The following is a 19871-nucleotide window of genomic DNA, read 5'->3' as shown; positions in this document are numbered from 1 at the left end:
CCTCCTGCCTCCGTCGTGAGGGCCAGTACAGGGGCAGTGGGCTCTGGGGACCGGAGGGTTGGGGTGGGGACAAGGCGACGTGTGCAGAGGACGGGCTTCAGAACTCTCGAAAGGGTGGCCAGGGCCCTTCAAAACTACTTCAGGGAGATGGTTGGTCTCTGGGAGGACTCTGCCCCACCGTGATATTGGCCATCTGGGTCCCACAGGTCCTAGGGCCTGCCACCTCCTTCCCAGGGGAGGTGGGGGGGACACTGCTGAGTCAGACACGGAGCAGGGAGCTTATGGAATCATTTTTACTTCGTCAGGCCTCCGAAGGACAGGAGGGCTCAGACACGGCTCAGAGACAGACGGACTTCAGAACACGGGATGCATGGGGGAGGGCGGGGTGCTCTGGGGGTCACTCAGGGCACCCCGAGGAGGGACAGCAGCAGCAGCGAGAGGGCCTGCGACAGCAGCCGGGCCCTGTGGACCCTGGACCCCGGGATGGCACCCGTGGAGGAGGGGCCGTTAGAAGAGACAGGTTTTTGCCAAGGGGGAGGCGGCGTGTCTCTCTGCTTCTCGCGGATCCAGCTGGAGAAGTGGGTGAGCCTGGTGAAGACGCTGGGACTCACGGGCCTGCGACAGGGCAGGCTCCAGCTGGACAGCCCCATCAGGAACCAGGTGTCATTCAGCTGGCAGCTCAGGGGCCCCCCAGAGTCTCCCTGGGCAGACAGAGGGGTGTTTTGTGGGCAACAGGACAGAGAGGGACGTGTGAAGAGACTGCCCTCGTCCTCCACTGGTGTGGAGGCCAGGCGGCCTCGCACCACAGTGGGGTCCTGGGCCCTACAGCAGAACTCCTGCAGCCGAAAATCAGGGGAGGGCCCTGATTCACGGGTTCACGGGGTTTCAGAGGGGACCCCGGCACCCCTGCCCGATGGCAGCCACAGACCTGCCTCCACGGGGTGTGGTGCTTGCACCTCAAAGGCGGACACCTGGGGACAGAGACCCGCAGGCTCCTGTTCCAGAAACGCCCTGCGTATGCCAGACGCAGAGGGGAGACAGGCGGCAGACACGGGCACCTACCCAGGTGCTGACGGAAGTGCCTGGGGCCGGGTGGGAAGTGACGGAGAGGCCAGCTGCTGTGCTGGCCATCCGGGAGCTTCTGTGAGCCCAGTCTGTGTGTGTGTGTGGGTGGAGGGGGGCTGGGCCTGGCTCTGCAAGATGCAGGCAGAGGCGGCGGCGTGATGCGCTTGGTGTGGGGAAGGCCGAGGGGTGTGTGCGTGTGTGCATGTGTGTGTGGGAAGGAAACTCTGAGTGACACTCAGCAGGGAAGTGGTGTGACCTGACACGGATTCTAAAAGAAAGGTAGGATGACCCTGGCCGGGTCGCTCAGTGGGCTGGAGCGTCGTCCCTGCAGAGTGAAAGGCTGTGGGTTCGATCCCTGGCCGGGGCACATTGGAGAGGCCACCGGAGGATGTTTCTCTCCTCCCCTTCCCCCTCTCTAAACCCAGTGAGCATGTCCTCCTGGGTGAGGAGTGAAACACAGTAAAACAACAAAATGAAAGGATGGAGGGGGGGCCGGGGGTGGGATTAGCACGGGGAAATGGGGCTGCAGCAGAAAGGGCGACAGGGACCAGAGCCGGTGAGGCCCGGGTGGGGGCGACAGTCGGACTCCTCTCTCCCTCTGAGGAGGAATCGGAGCCAGACAAGAAAACCGGCAAGTGCTGAGGGCTGGGCCCTTGGTGTGCGGGCGGCGGGGAGGGGTCGGACGGCAGCAGAGAGGAGCTGACTGTTAGTCTGTGGGAAGCACTGGGGCCGGCTGGGCACCGGGCTGGGGAAGGAGGGATGAGGCTGGACAGCAGCCCCAGAGGCAGAGGCGCAGGCACCTCACAGGATGGGCTGAGGCCAGAAAGAGAGGTGCGGACATGGGAGACCGGCAGGGCATACAGCCCCGGGTGGGCCCTGCTGAGACAGTGGGTGGGGTTTGGGGAGGAGAGCAGGGGACAGAAGCGTGACAGTGTGTTTCTGGAGCTGCTGGGAGACGACCAGGGAGCGACAGAAAGAGCGAGGAGGAAGGTGCAGGAGGGAGCTGAGACTGTGGGAGGAGGTGGGTGGCGGCCACAGCTCCAAAGGGGGGCCTGGCTGCCCCGAGCGTGACAGCAGGCTCACCACCCCACCTCACCGGGGCTGGCTGCTTCCCTCTCTGGGCCTGGGCTTCTCGGCGACAACCAGAAGGATCGCACAGAGTGAGAGGAGACCTTCGGAGACCTTCGTAACACAGGGACCCCAACGCACTCATCGCCAGTCCGTGGGAAAGACAGACAACCCCGTAGAAACGCAGGCAAAAGACTTGAACGCGCACGCTACAAAAATGGCACGCACGTACAGAAAGTGCTCGCCTTCCTTCTTCCCCAGAGGAATGCAAATGAAGAGTCAGGTGCAATGTTTAAAGTGAACCCCGTGGGCCCCCGTGAAGGAGCACTGCGACCTTAACCCCGCCCCCCACCGCCGTGGGCATCCAATTGGTGCCCGGCGACCGCCACTCCCGAGTTGCACCCAACCAGAGCGCTCACTAGTAGGACGGGAGGTCACGGCAAATGCTGTTCGTGAGGGCCTCCAGGGGAAACTGCGCAAATGCCGGCGACACCAGCACAGATAAATACGGCAGCAGCGGCGTGTGCACACAGTAGGGTGCTCTTTGGCAATAAGATGAGCAACAGCAGGCACACACCAGGTGGACAGAGGCCACCAGCATGACGTGCACTGAAAGGGGCCCGAGGAGAGGGCGTCCTGTAGGGTTCTGCATAGAGAGGCCCTGGCACCCATTCACGGAGCGTGAGAAGCCGGGCCAGGCTGTCGGGGGCGGGGAGGTGATGACAGGGGGCGTGGCAGCGGGGCCCTTTGGGGCTGGTTCCACGAGGGCCTCAGTTTCCCACGTGCAGCAGATGGCACACCTGTCAAAGCTGCCTTTTCCACGGGACACTACACTTCCACAAAGGTTTCTAAAAATGTGGTGGCTTCGGCCCTTGGGCTCTGCCACTCCCGGCAGGTGGGTGGGCTGAGGAAGGGTCCAGAGAACACAGAGGACAGGTGCGGCGGGGTGGGGGGTGGGGGGGGAGAGGCAGCCCCCCACCCCCGAGACACGGAGCCGAGTCACTCACTCGGCAGATGGACTTGTTGTCGGACATGGTACCGGCGCACAGCACGTCCTCATTGATGCTGTACTTTTGGCCGCTGGGGTTTGGCACCTGGAAGAACACCTTGCAGATGCGTGTGTCCAGGAGGCTGACCTGCCCCTCCTGCAGTTGAGAAGGGCGAGGCAGGAAGTCTGTAGGGGGTGGGGGTGGGGGTGGGGGTGGGTCAGACGTGGGCTGCAGTCTGGGAGAGGAGCCAGCTCCCTCCCTAACCTGTTGGCTAAAGAAGAGGCGGCCAGTTCTGGCCGAGAGGACTGGGGGCACCCCTCAGAGGCTGTGCAGAGATGGCATTGGAGGCAGATGAGGGGGCTGCAGTGAGCAGGGCACTGTGGGAAGGACGGGGAGGGAGGTGGGAGTGTGCACACAGGGCAAGGTCCAAGGTCGGGGTGGAGCGGGCAGGGCTCTCTCCCTACACGTGGAGACCACCCAGGTTTCGGGAACAGTCCACGTTGCTGCTCGTGGGGCACAGAGGGTGGGAGCTGGGCATCCTGGCGTGGTCAGAGCGCAGTAGGAGTGTGCCCCACAGGCGCCAGGTGCGGTTGGGTGGTGTGGGCGGCTCCCGCCCTCGCTTCCCTGCCTGCCAGCTCCCACCCTCTGACCCACCCTGGAGTCTACCAGTGTTTCTTTTCTTTTTTTTTTTTAAATCTTCACCTGCAAACATTTTTTAATTGCTTTGAGAGAGAGAGAGGAAGGGAGACAGAGAAACATCGATTGGCTGCCTCCCATATGTGCCCCAACCAGGAACGGAACTCCCAACCCTTCCGTCATGGGCCCAGGCTCCGGCTGACTGAGCCACACCGGTGGTTCAACTGAGCCTGTCCCAGGGGGCATCTTTGGAATTGTTGCGGCCATTGTCTTGGCTGTCGGTGTGACTGACACCCGGTGGACAGGAGCAGGATGCGGGCACTGACCTGCCCAGCCCAAGAAGCCCCGCTCCAAGTGCCCCGTCACAGCCCTGCAGATCATGACAAAGCTATACTCCAAGTTTTCACATTTTCATAAACGAAACCCTGGCATAAAGAAAATCTCTGTCCAGCATGCCTCTACTCTCCATCTAAAAATATACAAGCTCAGCAAGCTGGCAGAACAGGCAGGGTCAGCAGAAGTGCGGGTCACAGAGGTGACTGTGCTTAAGCCATAAATGCCCCATTTCAGTCCCAGGGACGGAGGGCAGCCCCAACCGCCCTTGGGAGCTCTGAAGGGGCCCAACCCCAGGAGGACCTGGGGGTCCGGGTGGAGTCCGGACTGGTTTGGAGTCAGACAGCCCACAGTCCTGGTTCCAGAAGTTAGAGACGCCCAGGTTGTCTGAACCTTGGACTAAAGAAAACTTGAAATTTTAGAAGGACATGTCTGCAGGGCGGGATGGGCTCCACGGGGGTCACTGCCTCCTCTGCCCAGGGGCAGCCCTGCTCACCGGTCTCAGTGAGCATGCCCCAGCCGGTGACCCAGCAGTAGGTGTGCATGGGCATCATGGTGTCAGGCCCAGGGAGGCAGGCGGGCAGGACGTCGGGCGTGAACACCACCGGCTGCTGCAGCTGCAGCAGCGCCACGTCGCTGGCCATGAAGTGGCCCTTGTTGAAGCGTTTGTGGACGATGAGCTGGCTCACGGCCACCTTCAGGCTGGATGGGCTGGCTTCCTGCAGCCTGTGGTACCCTAGCAGAACCAGGTAGTCACGGGCATCGTGGGACCTGTGGAGGGGAGACTGCGCAGTCACCCAGCTTCCTGACCCGTCCCCAGCCCCGACGTGCCATGAGTAGCCAGCCCCCACTGTCTGCCCCAGAGGCTCCTTTCTCCTTCCTTCCTAATATTCTCTTCAGGGGTCTGGTTGCTGTTGGTGGCCTCAGGACATTTGTCCTTTCGAAGGTTCTGCTGGTTCCCCCCGCCCCCGGCTCCTCAGGCCCCAGAATCAAAGTGGCGGAGAACTGCGCCTTCATATTAGAGGCAGGACGCTTGGCCCATTCCTGTCTGGGGCCTGAACCCTGGGGAGGCCCCAGAGTCTGGAGTGACCCCCAAAGGCCCCCGTCCCCATCCCTCCCAGCCCACACCCGCCAGTCCCTGGGAAGGCTGGTCCCGGTCTGGGGACGGGCACTCAGCCGGTCTCCGCAGAACCATGGAGGAGGGCACGCAGCTGCCCCTCGCTTCTGGACACGAGCAACCTCCCAACTCCCCATCCTGCGGGGGCTGCGCCCCCAGATGCCCCAGGCCCGAGGCCTTCTTCTCCAAGGCCCAGCACCTGGCGGGCCTGCGGCACCCCGACACCTGCCCAGGGTCTGCCCTCTCTCATCCTGCCGTCATCCGACTGGGACTCCCTCTCCTCGTACGATGACAAACTTCAAGGTGGGTCTTGCGTTTCCACCCTCCACCCCCCAGTGGGCCTCGCATGGGGCCTGCACCCGGGGTGCTGAGTAAGTGAGCAGAACCCAAGCGGGGTCTCAAAGCCAGCTGACACCAGCCGTCTGTCGGCCTGATGTCCTCATCACTCCCTCACACAGAGGGAGGCCACCCTCTCGCCCGCCCCCCAGCACAGGTACCAGTGGCTTTATTCTCATTCCTCACTCTGGCTCCTTCCAGGCGCGCGGGGTGATCGGAGGGGAGAGGAAGAGCTGGGTGCCGCTGGCTCTGCAGAGGCCCCGCAGCCTGGAGAGAGGGATGCGCCGAGCCTGCCGGTGCTCGGCGCTCAGGGAAGCGCTTGTCCTCAGATGACCTTTGGACATCCTGGCCGCAAGGGGGCAAAACCCTGGTCCACTGTGGGCCCTGACCAAAACCCCCACCCCCAGCCTCACTGGGACGTAAAGCCCGAAGCCTGAGGCAGGCATGTGGTGAGGGACGCAACGCCCACCACCATCTGCGCAAGGGGAGACTGAGGCCCACAGGCACCTTGCAGGGCTGCCCGGCACCGGGCAAGATGAAGAAGCCGGAGCCCACCTTGAGTGGGAACAGGGTGTAGATTCCTGAGGTGCGGGGGCGGTAAGGAGGGAACTAGAGTGCTCCCCGCCTCCAGTGCTTGCGGATAACCATATTTAGAGCCAACTTCCATTTAGTTGCTGAAAAGTAACAGACATGGAGCCGAGACAGCCACAACGCAGCGCAAAGAGGGGCGTGGAAGGGTCCTCCCCAGAGCGGCAGGCTCAGAGGTCGGACACTGGCACCGTTCCGGGTAGAGGGACCGCTCCCCAGGCAGGGGCACCCAGAGACACCTGGTGGCAGCCGACGACCCCAGAACAAAGCCTAGGGGGGAATAAAGTCCCCAGCCCCCCCCCCCCACACCCCTATCTTTTTTGGCCGTTTGGTGCTGCCTCCCTCTCCTGCCTCCCTCTCCTGCCCTGGCCCCAGGCCGGGGAACACTCACTTTTGGAAGCAGTGGGCAGCTGAGACCACCCACAAGGTGTCGACCAGGGCCGCTCCGCAGATGTGCTTGCCACGGTACTGGAGGCTGGCCTGCCATGGCCACCGCTGTTCAGGCGCATCGCTGCCACCAAGGATCTTCCCGACCACCAGGGGCCTCCCGCACACTGTGGAGACAGCCCCAGCCACCAGGTGAGGTGGACTGGTGTCTGCTGGATGCCGTGTGCGCAGGATCTGGGTCCACTGTGTCCCCTGCTCACACTTCATGGCTAGGAACCCAAGGCTGAGGTGAAGTGACATGGCCCCTATGACAAGGGGCCACCTGGCGTCACTGGAGATGGCAACAGTGAGGACGGTGTGGACGCAGCCTGTGAGTCTGGGGGAGGGGGAGGGGACGGACAGACCCGCGGGCAGCGAGGTCCAGGCTGGGCCGCGCCGCTGCCTCGGCCCTTCCCCGACCTGCTTCTCGGACCAATGCCCTGGTTTGGGGTCCCGGAGACGGAGGCCCCCGGAGGGGTGCTGAGTGCTTGGGGAGAAGTGGGGACCCCTCAGCCCGGGGTTCTAGGCATCCCGAGGGCTGGTGCCCCACACTTTGCTTGACAGTCCCACTCCAGAATCAGCGCCTCCGGGTCTGGAACCGAGGAGGGTGTGGCGGGCGGGCCTGGGACCTGGCCCGGCCGCGGAGGCTCACATCCGGTGGGAAGGGGCCCCAGGAGCAGCGGCACCTGGTCTCGCTGCCCTCCCTTCCCACCTCCCACGTTCCCCAGAAGCCTGAGGACCCCAGAGCCCACCCGGACCGGAAGGGGTGTCCCGGGCCGCGTCCAAGGGTGGGCGAGGGCAGGACGCGGGGGCTGCCCTCTCACCGGCCTCGATGTCCGGGGCGGCTGCGGTGGTGCCGCTGGGCCAGGCGCGCAGCAGCGGCCACAGCCAGAGCAGGGCCACGGCCAGGGCCGCCCGCCAGCCTGGGCCTGCGCCCCCCGCCACTGCGCTGGCCATGGCTGGGAGCCCACGCGCTGCGGCTGGGAAACCGCCTCCTGGGGGTCGGGGGCTGGGGGCCGGGTGCGGGGGTGGGGCGGCCCTGCGCGCGCGGGCGGACGCGGGGGTGCTGAGCGGGGGCCCAAGAAGGCTGCCCGCTCTGGGAACCCCCAGACTGAGAGGGAAGCACAAGGCACGCATAGTTCCCAGTTTGAGGACCATCGGGGAGCCTGGGGCCCGTGCCCAGGAATAGACCCCGGTGGTCAGAAGTCAGTTGCTTATATAACATCACCAAATACTGTCAATTTGTTTTCAAGATCTGATGCACCAGTCCGCACCCCCTCCTGCAATTAGGACTGGCCCACCAAGGGAACCCCTCCTCCTGGAGCTCACCAGTGCAGTGGCCCCTCTCCCCGCAAGCACAGGCCGCCCACCTGCCAATCACCCAAGGGCCAGGGCAAGGGGAAGCGTGTCCCTCGGTCCTGGAAGAACGGCCGTCCTTCCCTAAGTGGGATCCTTCGCTGTGTCCCATGGCTCCCGGGGCCCCTCCCACTGAAGCGAAATCTGAATTCTCATCTGCTGGTGGAGGTCGTGGGTAGGACATGACCCCCGGTTGAGCTGAGCTGGACCCCTGCCCTCCCCTGTCCTTGCTGGAATGCACACTGTGCCCCTCCCCCGCAGGGGCAGCTGCCCTGATGGCGCGGGCGTGACAGAGAAAGGGCCTCTGTGGGGACTCCGGCAGGTAGGCCTGTGTCCTGTGGTTGCCAAGGAAGTTCCCGTGTGTATGAAATGCGCCACCTCCCAGGAGGAGTGATCTGCCTCTTTCCTGCCCTCCGCAGAGGGGGCTGCTTTGTGAACCAACACCATCATTTAAATTTCAATATCACTATCTCACTGCCTCCAAGTTTAAGGCCTCTTCCTGGGGTGAGGGCCCGGTTCCCGCTGAAACCCATCAGATGCCACTCTGGAGCGCAGGTCTTCCCCATCTGTGGGCCCCTGGAAGCCAGCACTCTCAGCACACCTCTGTGGGATGGGCGGGGGTAGCAGTCACAGACATTTCTGTTTAAAAAACGGGGGGTGGGGGGGTGGAGGCTCCGACCAGGTGGCTCAGTTGGTTGGAGTCTTGTCTCATTCACCAAAATGTTGTGTTTGGTTCCCGGTCAGGGTGTGTACGAGAGGCGACCAACCTGTTTCTCTCTCACACTGACGTCTCTCTCCCTCCCTTCCTCCTCAATCTAAGGTGAGGGTGAAGACCAATCACAGTAATAGCAAAGGGGGATAGAAAGTGGGAGGAGTCACTGGTTCAAGAGTGTGTAGACGGGTGTGTGAACAAAACCCACTCTGTCTCTGGGTCCCAGGCTTTATTTCAAGGTCAATGCTGTGACCTCGGACCAACCTCACTGTCCTGAGCAAGCCTTCCCGTCGTCCATGGCCTGTGCTCCTTCAAGAGCCGCCATGCACACTCCTGTTGGCCACAGCCAGAACGGTGTGGCCACTCCGCCACACATCGCGCTGGGGAGAGGGTCAGTGGCAAGCAATCACCTCTCAGAGGACTGACCACCAGGAGGATGGCCCCGTCTCTGCTGCCTTCTGTGTCTCTGTGTCTTGTCCGTCACGGACACCCGAGTTATGGTCTGAAAGAAGGCCCGTGAAAGCCTGCGATGGGCTCTGGGTGTGAAGAGCCATTTGAGCGGAACTGCTGGGCCGTCTCTCCACTCCGGTCCACTCTTCCCTTGTGTTACCTTAGGCCGAGTTCTGCTACGCTCTGTGAAGCTGCCTGCTTCACCTTCGGGTTTGAATATACTTCTCGTCAGGGTGGCCGTGACACCTTTGCCCCACAAGCTGACAATCAGTTTCTATATCTTTCTGGGCAAATGGGGTTCGGTCTCAAGGCCTGGGGTTGAAATTCTCTGCCCCCTGGGGGAATGCCAGAGGGTGGCGGAGCAGCTGGGGGCTACACTCACCTCCTCCCAGGACCAAACTGGAAACACAGCCAAAATGCAGAACCATCGACCCGAACAGCCAACCAGAGACAGGCTGATCAGACATCCCTTCCCCAAAGACTCACAGAAGAAGCCAGGTGGAGACTGGCAAGAGGGGCCAGACCGGCTCCCATGGGGCAACTGAGAATGTGGAGGGGTAGCTCAGCTGCAGGGGTGCCCCCTGAGCAGCTCGGGGTTTTAACTCCACACGGAGCTTCCCCGCCCAGAGTGCGGGAGCTGGGAAGAGGCGCCCAAGTCACACCTGCTGTGAAAACCAGCGGGGATTCTGTCTGCTGGGAGAGACAGGCTTCTGCAGGAGCCCGGGGAATGGGCAGCCGCTGACCTGGGGCTCAGTGGAGGGAGGGCAGCTTGGAGCAGCTGAAGAGACCAGCTGTTTGGCTCTGGGGGGGGGGCCCATGTTGCCCTCGTGTGCCCTCGTGGAGCCCTCTCTTCACCGGGCCAGACCTTGGTCCACTTGGGCCTGATGACCTCTGCTGTCCTCACTGTGACCTCACCATATCACAAAGGTCTTCGGATCTTGGACAGGTGGCAGGTGGCCTTGGTGTTCCCTGAGACTTCTGCCGAGTGGCCTCAGAACCCTCGCCGGCCACAAATCCAAAGCTCTGTCCGTCTGGAGAACACAACCTCTGCCTGCTGGCTGACTCGCCAAGAGCCTTCCTCCGGAAACCCTCCAGCTGCCAGAGGCTCTTCCACTAACTGGGCCTGACGGGCAGAGGCAGGCGAAGCCGATCCCTGGTCATGTGGGGCTGGTCCCCCGGCTCGGTATGGGTGGGAGCCAGCCCTGGTGTGCACCTCAGCCACCCCACACACACTAGGAGAGGCGGCCACACACTGGATCCCGCTGTATGTCCAAGCAGGTAGCCCAGGGCCAGCCATGGGCAGTGTCTGACACAGCTCTGCATGGGAGTTCCTCCCAGGAGGGTTCAGACCCAACACACCTGGTGGGGGCGGGGGGGCCTTCGGGCTGCATCAGAGCGGAACCCCATGAGCTTGGCAAGGAGCTCTCTGCAGGCAGTGGACACTGCTGGGCAGACCCCTTCTGGGTGGTCAGCACCCACTGGCAGCTTGGACGCTGTGCTGGGGGTAGATCCTCCTGCGCGTTTGGGTCAACAGCAACCGGGACTCAGTTACAACAGGAGGGCTCACCTCACCCACAGGAGGGGCATTCCTGGGGCACCCAGCTCCAGGGATCAGGGAGCCTGAGCCACCCCCCACCCCCCCAGGACACCTACTGCACACGGGCCCCTGCCAAGGCTGGGAGTCTAGTAGGTCCGCCTGATCTGCAGAAACACGCACAGACCCGCGGCCTAAACGGGGGACAGAAAGAAGGAAATGCGGGAAATGCAGGAAATGCGGGAAGCGGGGGCTCACGCAAAGGCGGGACCGCGCTCGCTGGAGGCAGGGCCTGCGGCGCAGCCGCCTCAGAACGGCTAGTAACAAATATGGCGCGTGGGTTAACCGTCCAAACCACGGCGGGCACCTTGTGTGTCCAGGTTTTTTTTTAATGTTAAATTACTCACTAATTAATTGTTGTGAGAGGGGCACGGGGAGGAGGCCTCAGGGCTCAAGGAAAGGCGTGGCCTTTGTCATTCGCAGGAGCCAGTGCCTGCGTCCGGCCTCCCTCCGCCCGAGCCAGGACTGGGCACCACCCTCCTCGTCTCTGCCGCGTGGAATCGGCCCCTCCCCGCCCCACTCACCGCGCTCCGAGGGGTCGCCGCCTCCCCCGCCTCCCTGCTCGGGCGGGCGTTGCTCGCGAGCCGTCGGCAGTCACCGAGTCCCTGCGCCACGGCCGCCCCCCAGCGCGCAGACCCTGGGTCCTCGGCTCCGGGGCAGCGAGTCCGCGCGCCGCCTCCGCTCCTCCCCCGAGACTGCGGCAGGCCGCCGCGCCCGCAGACCCCGCTCTGGGAGCACCTGTGGGGGAAGCGCCTCCCTCGTCCCCATTAATGCTACCGCCGGGTCCAGGAGGGGCGCTCCGTAAAGAAGGTTCTGGAAGACTGCCCTGCCTCCCGAGGGTGGCCTGCTCCTCGTCTCCGAATCCCGGGTAGGACTCGAGACCAGGCCCCCTGTGACCGCGCCCTGCGCCCTTCCGAGGGTCGTGGTTCACCCTGCCCGGGCTCGGGGCTGCGGGATTCGGGCACCTGCGCCTACGCGCTGCGAGGAGCTGGGACCGCGGCGCGCGGACGAGGGCGGGGTGATGGGAGACCTCCGGGCCGCTGTCCCTGCCGGGCGTGGGCGGCTGGGCCGAGGGACGCGGCACCACATCCCCGCGGGAGGCAGGGACACGCGGAGACAGGGACGCGGAGAAACACGAACAAAGCGAGACCCTGTGGGGCCAGGGCGGCGGCGGCGCATCCCACCGGTGCGCTCGCGGCCGGTGCCCGCCGCGCCCCGTCGCCCTCCCGCGGGGAGCCCTCCCCAGTCCGCCCGCGGCCGGGCCGCGCAGCCGGACCCGCGGCGGCGCGCGGACGCGGGCCCTCGGTCCCCCACCCGCGCCCCGGCGGGGGCGCGCGGCGCTGGGAGCTGGCCGTGGTGCTGAGCGCGCGGCTCGGCGTCCGCGCGGCTCCGGGCCCGACAGAGGCCGCGTCCTGCGACTCTCCCGGCCCCCGCGGTAAGTCGCTAGGGCCCCGAGGATGTCGGCCGCTGGGAAGGGGTGGAGGATGATTTGGGATTTTTTACTCGTCCTTTCGCGTCACGGGAGGCATTCGGGGAGGGATTAAGGTCCATATTCTCTCCACCGCGTCCTGCCTTGCTCCGGGGTCTGGGGGCGACGACCTTCGAGGGTCTGGGCTGGGAAGGGGAAGAAACTCGGCCCGCGGTCACGGGTGCGGGAGCGGGGAAAGAACCGGTAAGAGTGGAGACGCAGCTTCCATCCTCCCGATGGGGCAGCCAGGACCACCCAAAGGCTCCCCCAGGGGAGCTGGGCCAGAGTCTGGTGCCAAAGACCCTTTGTCTCCCCAGCGTGGGGGCCGGGTGACCTGGAGATGCCCACTGCAAAGCCCGTCCCTGCTTTGTTCCCTCCCCCACGCCCACCTGGAACACGGAGGCTTTTCCTCCCCCAATGGTCTCCACGGCACCTGTCAGAGGCCTTGGGCAGCCTGAGACACAAATAACCTCTTGCCCCCTACCTAGCCTGCTCCCCCCACACACCCAATGCCCCAGCCGTCCCTGGGCGGGTCTCCGCTGAGCGGCCTCTGCGAGCCTACCACCGCCCACCCCATTGTACTTCGCTGCTGGTGGCTGTCCTGGATGGTGGGGGCGGGGCCAGGGACAGCGTGACACACACCCAATCCATTGGTCAACATCTTTATATCTTGACACCATTTCTGCTGCATACCTGCATTCAGGCTTTTTCCTGTGTCCTGGGTCCGGGATACAGGGACATGCAGGCATCTTTGTGTGACAAAGGGAAGGAACACAGAGTTACCCTGGCGCAGGGAGAAGGAACGCCTAGGCTGTTCGGATCAAGTCCGTCGTCTGGCAGAGCAGGAGCCGGTACAGTGACGTGATCTGCCCCATTTGCAGTGGATCTGTGTGCCCGTGCATCTCTGTCAGGGGCTGGGAAGGAAGGTTTGCGTCCGGGGCGGGGGTGGGGGGGTTGGGAACGTCCCGGCCATCACTTCTCCCCATCGGACACTGCTGTGGCTCCTGCTCTGAGCTCCTGCCTCTGCCCAGCTCTTGCCCACAACTGGAGTAATGGGTAAAATTGGCATTGGGCTCATGTCACTCACCCTTCCTGTCTGGCTCCCCACCACATGCATGATGAAGGCCAGGACCCTCTCGGCCACCTCAGGCCAGGTATGGCTGCTGTGCCCATCACCCAGCCCCATCCCACTGGCCTGCTGCGTGGGCTGCCTGGGCTGTGCCCCTCACCCAGCCCCACCCCGCTGGCCTGCTGCGTGGGCTGCCTGGGTGAGCCCTAGAGCTGCTGTGCCCATCACCCAGCCCCATCCCACTGGCCTGCTGCGTGGGCTACCTGGGCTGTGCCCATCACCCAGCCCCATCCCACTGGCCTGCTGCGTGGGCTGCCTGGGCTGTGCCCCTCACCCAGCCCCACCCCGCTGGCCTGCTGCGTGGGCCGCCTGGGCGAGCCCTAGAGCTGCTGTGCCCATCACCCAGCCCCATCCCACTGGCCTGCTGCGTGGGCTACCTGGGCTGTGCCCATCACCCAGCCCCACCCTGCTGGCCTGTTGCGTGGGCTGCCTGGGCTGTGCCCCTCACCCAGCCCCATCCCACTGGCCTGCTGCGTGGGCTGCCTGGGTGAGCCCTAGAATCAGCAGCTCCAGACCCAGCCCCCTGTTCGGGAAGCGCAGGTGTAACTGTATGGGTAGGATGTCTGCAGAATGTCACTCCCCCGCCTGAAGTAGTAGCTGTAGTCAGCTGCGGTAGGAGTCGGGAGCCCTTGAGAGTTTCTCGGCTTCCCCGAGGAGCCAGAGGACCAAGCGAGCAGCAGAGTGAGGGGCCAGGGCCAGTGAGTCCCCACTCCGGGGCAGGGGTGGGGGCAGGTCTGCTTCATCCTTCAGGAAGGGATGTGGCTCAAAGTTTCATGCTGGGCCCCGCTGAGGGGGTCTGTCAATACAGGATCGCAAGCAGAATGTGCGTGGTGGCCACCGAGAACCTGGACACCTTTGACCTCTGCCCTCAGAGGCAGAGGTAGTCTCTGGCTGTGCTGAAGAACCCACTCGGACCCTGAAGCTGTCACGAAAGGGGACTGTCAGCCCGTCTCCACTTAGGCCCTGGGCCCTCTGACCCCCAGGGAATTCCTGCCCTTGTCCCATACGGACCCTGTGTTTCCAAAGGGTCAGGCTTGGAGAAAGTTTTATATATAATGTGGAAACCGAGTGGGCTGAATACACCCTCAATTTCACGCGGTTGCTCCAGAACTCTGCAAGTCTCTGGTTCACTGCTCTGGACCTTAGCACTTACTATCCGATCTTGCGAAGTGTTAAATTAGCTCAGGACGTGGGCTTGGCCACATTAGCAACCGAATGCAGCCACGTATCACTGTGGTGAGCGATCATTTTCCGGGTTCAGGGTGCACTGGAATTTCCCACCGTTCACGATTTTAACTCGGTTAGCTGTTTCAGTATTTCAGAAGCCCGCATTTTATTTATAGAGGTCAACAGGAAATGAACCATCTTGGTCCACGTGCTTGCTGAATTCTGCACACAGTGAAATAATCTTTACCACGCCTGGCGGAGGTCATTTCTGAGAGTATGGTAATAAAGACATTTTTCAAAAACAGAGAAGAGTAAGTTCAACAGTGCTCTTGCAGAGCATGTCTCTGAAATTCCCCACCGCAGAGACGACGCTGGCCTCAGTGATGGCGTCCACATCTGTGTCAGCTACACGCTTGCTTTTAGCCTTCATTTCCGCCTGCTTTTGAAAGTCCTCCACGAAGACACAGTTATTATTTGATTAGTGCATTCACCATTAACGGGCATTTGAATGATGGGCGGTGGGTGTGCAAGGTGTGCAGGCCGCAGCAGAGCCTGGTGAACTCAGGCACAGCCTGTGCTGAGTCAGACACCAGCCCCAGCACTCTCCCCTCCCCTCGTCCCCCCCACTGACAGAGGTCCCACCCGTAGGCCACCACCACCCAGGAGAGGAGGAGACCAGGCGGGCCTGAGGGTGGGAGCATGCAGCCGGGAGGCTGCCCTCTTTGGGTGCGGCCGTCTGGGCCTCTAAGATCACCCCCAAGGCCGTATGTCGATCATTAGACTGGGCTCCTCTCCCGCAGACCAGCTCTGGGCACAGGCCCCTCCTCCATGGCCTGACTCCCCGCCCCCTGGCCATTGCCCCGTCTTCCCGACCCGGCAGTGACCCCTGGCCGCCCTCTGCACGAAGGTGCCAAGGTGGGGCGTCTCCTCCTCTGAGAGACCCCCACTGGACACCCCTTTTCCACGCTCAGAGCCGCAGCCTCTATTTAGGCCTCATAAAAACACACATGTGTATGTAAACATACATATGTACACCCATATAAACATATATGTACACACATACAGACATTCAGCCCATTTCGCTGCCTCTTCTCAGCCTTCCCTGCCTAGAGCCTCTCCCTGACCTTCTTCTGTCCTCTACGCAGATGTCAGAGGGGAGGTCTCAGACCACCTGTGTCCTCTGCCATGGCTCCCGCCCATCCACTTGGGTGACCCCACGGGGCTGCCCTGATCTTAGGGTGGGGCCACCCTCCTCGGCCAGGCCCAGCCCCGCACCAGGGACGGGACGGACATCTGCGAGTCCCCGAGGCACTCTCCCCAACCCCAAACCCAGACTGGGTGTGCGCAGCCCTCCCCAGGCATCAGCATCTCCAGTCAGGCCACGCGCAGGAGGAGACGCCTGGCACCTCTTCCAGCCCACAATGCCCTGCGCCTGCTCCATCTGCCTGGTCCTGGCCTGGAGCTCGCTTCCTGGCCTTGGCCTCCTGCCACGCTGCTCTGGCTCGCCTCGGAGGTCCGGCTCTGCACACACCGTCAGATGCTTGGCTGTGTGTTGCCTGATGGCATCCGTCCGAGCCCTGTGTCCCTGCCCCCTCCCTGCCCCCGCGGGTGCAGCCACCTGGGAGGGCAGTCCACGGGCTCCCCTAGCGCGGAGGCCAGCTTGGGGCTCTCTCTGAGCTTGTCTCTTAGCTGAGGGAGGAAACTTGTGTACTGAATTCTCTGTTGCACCACTTACAAGGGCCGTGGCGTGTCCCCATCAGGATGGGGTGTTGCCTGCATGGTGCCTGGCGTGGGGACAGAGGTCTGACTTGGCCGGCCAAGCTCTGAGAGGGTGCTTGGGCACGCCAAGAGACCCCAGATTTGAGAGCACCAGACCCCTCGGCTCTCCCGTGGGCCCTGCTGCTGCCTTTAGTCACGTGGCTGAACCTCGCTGGGCGTCAGCAGCCTGGAAAGGCTGTCAAATGAGCAGGGTGGGCTGCTCCTGCCCCCCTCTCTCCTGCCTCCAGGGAGGGTTCAGCCCCACCGAGGGGCAGGCCAGGCTGCAAACGGGGTTACTAAGTGCCTTCTGTTTCCCCTGCAGCAGCCACGGTGCCGGCAGCATGGAGCTGAAGAGAGGGAAGACTTTCATCAAATCCAGCCTGCACATCTCCCACGAGAAGCCCCCAGGCACCATGGCCCCCGCCCCAGCCAGGGACCACCCAGGCACCTGCTCAGTCTCACCAGGAGGGCAGCAGCAGGCCCCTGGTGAGGGGGGCCCCCAAGCCGGTTCCAGCACCCATGGGTGTCCCCGAGGCTCCAACAAGGGGGCACAGCCAGACCCCGAGGGAGGCGCCCCCTTCAAGCTGGTGTGGAAGAGCAAGACCCAGGACAGTGCTCCGGGCGCCAGCAGGACGGCCTCCGCAGCAGGGCACCTGGTGGGCAGCGCCAGCTTCCCGGGGCCCTCGGGCGGCCAGCGCATGATCGATTACCGCCACTCCGTGCCGCAGGCGCCCTTCGTGCCCGCTGTGGCCAAGAGCCTCCCGAGGAAGAGGGTCTCCCTGAAGAGGCCCAAGAAGTGCTTTCGGAACCTGTTCCACCTCCGCAGGAACAAGACGGAGAACCCGGCCTCGCTGGCAAGCACGGAGAAGGGCCTGCCCTCCCCCAGGAGCCCACCGGAGGCCCGAGGGCGGCGGGGCCAGGCCTTCGCTGCCTGGGGTGAGGGCCTGGGGCTGGACGGCCTGTGCCCGGACCTGTCGGACGGCGAGGTCCTGCCGGACGCCCCTTACGAGCTCTGCAGGGCCCTGTGTGAGGATGTGGCCTCGCTCAAGAGCTTCGACTCCCTCACCGGCTGCGGGGAGATCTTTGCAGACGAGAGCTCGCTGCCGCCGCTCATCCTGGACGAGGGTCTGCCCGGCGCAGCCCGGGCACCGCAGGCTTCGGACAGCAAGGTGCCCAGGGGCCCCGCCCAGGACCAGAACGAGGTGTTGGACTTGGCGCAGTTCTGGGACAGCGTGAACCACTGTGTGTGGCAGCAGCGGCGAGCCCTACTGGGTCCGCGGCCCGAGGGTCCTCCAGGGACAGGCCCGGCCCAGCTCCCTCTGTGGCCCTGCAGGGACCCCCTCAGCAGCTCCAAGGCCAGCCCCACAGACACAGGCACCCCCAAGAGTGAGCAGCCAGAGTCGCTGTCCACGAGTGATGAGGGCTACTACGACGCCTTCTCCCCAAGCCTGGAGGACAGGCAGGGGGCCCCGAGCCCTGGCACCCCCACCGCCAGCCTCCCCCGGGAGAGCTACAGCGGGGACGCCCTCTATGAGCTTTTCTGTGACCCCAGCGAGGGCCCCGTTGGCCCCGGCCTGGACGATGGCGACCTGTGCGTGTCGGAGAGCCTGTCGGGGCCGGCCCTGGGGGCCCCCCTGTCCATGTGCAGCTTCCACGTCGGGGCCGATGAGAACCCGGCCCCGGGGCCAGGCCCAGACCTGCTCAGCCAGGGCTTCTCACAGAGCTCCTGGAGGGGCAAGGAGTGCCTGCTGAAGCTCTGTGACACAGAGCTCGCCATCACCATGGGCATCGTCAACTGGCTGCGCCGCGGCCCTGAGCTCCGGGCCGCACCTGCCCCTGCGCCCGGGGAGCCCGCACCCCTGCTCCGGGGACTGGCCGGCTCCGAGAGGAAAGGCCCAAGTCCAGGGAAGCTGGAGGGCGGTGTTGCCGTGGGTTCGGCACCGGGCAGGCAGGAGGAGCAGCGGGTGGGCTCAGACACCACAGGCCTGCTCACTGGGGAGAGCCAGGCATCAGCAGTGGCCATGCAGGGGCCCGGCCCCCGGCCCAGGGACAGGTCTGTGACGTGTGTGCCAGTCCTCGGGGAAGCCGGTGCACGAGGCTGCCATGAAGGCTCGTTGTCTCCCGCGGGGTCTGCGGCCTCTGTGGCGACAGACACTCCTGGCAAAGACAAGGTCATCACCCCTCTTGCCTGGCCCCACTCTCAGGAGCCACCTGGGCATGCGGGGTGCCCCCACAATTGGCGGAGGCCAGGTCTCAGGGGAAGCCCCCCGGAGACAGAGCCCACCCTGGTGGGCTGTGCGGCCCAGGTGGCCGCCCTGCAAATCCACCCCAGGTCCGAGACCTGCACCGTGCAGCCCCCCGGGCAGGACACAAGCAGTGGGCTGTGCAGGAAGCCTTGGGTCGGGGACAGGCCCCTTCTGCCGCAGAACCGGCCTGACAGTCCTCCTGGAGGGGCTGCCACCCAGGGTCGGCCCTCTGCGACAGGCCCACCCCACGGTCCACAGGCTCCCAAGTGCCCGGGCCTCGTCCTGGACCTGCGCCAGCCCGGACTGCAGCCTGCCCAGGCCCGGGTCCCTGCACAGGGGCAGCCCCTGTAGCTCCGCTGGACTCAATCAGGAGCCACGGGCCTCACTTCTAACAGCCAGGGGGACAGAGTTCTCCCCCACTGCAGCCAGCCCGAAGTGGGGGCCCCTGGCCAGCCTGGGGGGAGCCCCAATGGCAGGACAGCCCCGCAGGAGTCACCAGGCGTCTTTGTGGCCGCAGTCGGGGGAGCCTGAGACGGAAATCTTCACCTTTTGTCCGCGATGGGACCGCTGTGTTGGGGACGTGGGAGGGGGGCATGACTCAGGCAAGTGGGGCGGGGCGTTTCCTTGTGGAGGAAACTGGGCTGGAACCCACATGCTCAGCCAGACCAGGCCCCGAAGCCGGGGGCCAAGGCCAGCTGGGAAGCGGCCAGCTCTCTCCAAATGTGCCGGCACATCTCCCCACAAGGCTCGGAGGAGCCCAGATCCAGGCAACTGGAGGGGCGGCCATGCGTGGAGGTTCCTTGCACTACAAGCCGGAGAGGAGCAGGGCTGGGAGCTGGTGGGAAGGAAGCACCTCGTACTGTGAACGGAAGGAGCCGATGAGTCTGCCTGAGGGGTGAGAATAACTCACGGGCGAGTGTGGGCTCGAAGGCTCTGGGGAGAGACACTGGGCAACAGGCAAGGGGGACGCAGATGAGCCCTGGGGCGCCCTCTGGCCCCAGCCCAGCCTGCTCTCTGCCACGGAACCAGCAGCCGCCACGTCTCGGGAGCCTCAAGGGGCCTCCCTGTGGGAACACAAAGCAGGGCCGGCTCCCTGTCGGCAAGAGCCTCGACCAGCTGTCCCCGTGTGACCTGGCCTGCCGCCCTGGCCAGCAGGTGCTGCCCAGGTGTCTGCCAAAGATCAACGCCCGAAAACGATGCCTTTCTAGCTCCTACTGTAACGGGAGCCATGATGCGGAGCGTTTGGGAAGAACAGACGTCTCTCTCTCATTCCCCTCCCCCGAAAGCCACGACACAGGCACATCCCCGAACATTCAGAACAGGGAGGGAAAGGTGGCCCGGTCCCCCAGGAGGGCAGGCGTCCGTCCTGGCCCACGTGGGCTTTGAGGTGTGGACCCCGCTTTGCTGACACATCGCAGTGGGATGCCACGGCA

The 19871-nt window shown here is 64.2% G+C and overlaps 2 protein-coding genes across 2 annotated transcripts; one reads left to right on the top strand and one right to left on the bottom strand.

Annotated features, from left to right (window-relative positions):
* Positions 1-240: 240 nt before the first annotated feature.
* Positions 241-11263, bottom strand: LOC118994878 (serine protease 40-like). The gene is made up of 5 exons (XM_037057701.1): positions 11195-11263; positions 6524-6686; positions 4588-4862; positions 3141-3307; positions 241-701 (listed from the first exon to the last, which is right to left on the bottom strand). The coding sequence occupies exons 3-5, from the start codon at positions 4733-4735 to the stop codon at positions 402-404; spliced, it is 615 nt and encodes a 204-aa protein (XP_036913596.1). The 5' UTR covers positions 4736-4862; positions 6524-6686; positions 11195-11263; the 3' UTR covers positions 241-401.
* AMER3 (APC membrane recruitment protein 3) lies at positions 11201-18992 on the top strand. Its single transcript, XM_037057700.1, has 2 exons — positions 11201-11538; positions 16515-18992. Exons 1-2 carry the CDS (start codon positions 11441-11443, stop codon positions 18787-18789), a joined length of 2373 nt encoding a protein of 790 aa, XP_036913595.1. The 5' UTR covers positions 11201-11440; the 3' UTR covers positions 18790-18992.
* The last annotated feature ends 879 nt before the right edge of the window (positions 18993-19871 follow it).

Source organism: Sturnira hondurensis, unplaced genomic scaffold (genome assembly GCF_014824575.4).
Source record: "Sturnira hondurensis isolate 20B ecotype Veracruz unplaced genomic scaffold, ASM1482457v3 Scaffold0009719, whole genome shotgun sequence".
Taxonomy (NCBI): domain Eukaryota; kingdom Metazoa; phylum Chordata; class Mammalia; order Chiroptera; family Phyllostomidae; genus Sturnira; species Sturnira hondurensis.
The sequence above is the reverse complement of the archived record's forward strand: the minus strand, read 5'-3'. Positions and strand labels throughout refer to the sequence as shown.

Bases quoted from the DNA above. Each gene is read 5' to 3' on its own strand.
- LOC118994878 (XM_037057701.1), bottom strand. From the start codon at position 4,735: ATGGCCAGCGACGTGGCGCTGCTGCAGCTGCAGCAGCCGGTGGTGTTC. The intron at 3,308-4,587 runs GTGAGCAGGGCT...CACCCCCTACAG, and splicing joins GGGCATGCTCACTGAGACCG to ACTTCCTGCCTCGCCCTTCT. The intron at 702-3,140 runs GTGAGTGACTCG...CTGTCTGCCCAG, and splicing joins ACAACAAGTCCATCTGCCGA to GGAGACTCTGGGGGGCCCCT.
- AMER3 (XM_037057700.1), top strand. From the start codon at position 11,441: ATGCTACCGCCGGGTCCAGGAGGGGCGCTCCGTAAAGAAGGTTCTGGA. The intron at 11,539-16,514 runs GTAGGACTCGAG...TTTCCCCTGCAG, and splicing joins TCCTCGTCTCCGAATCCCGG to CAGCCACGGTGCCGGCAGCA.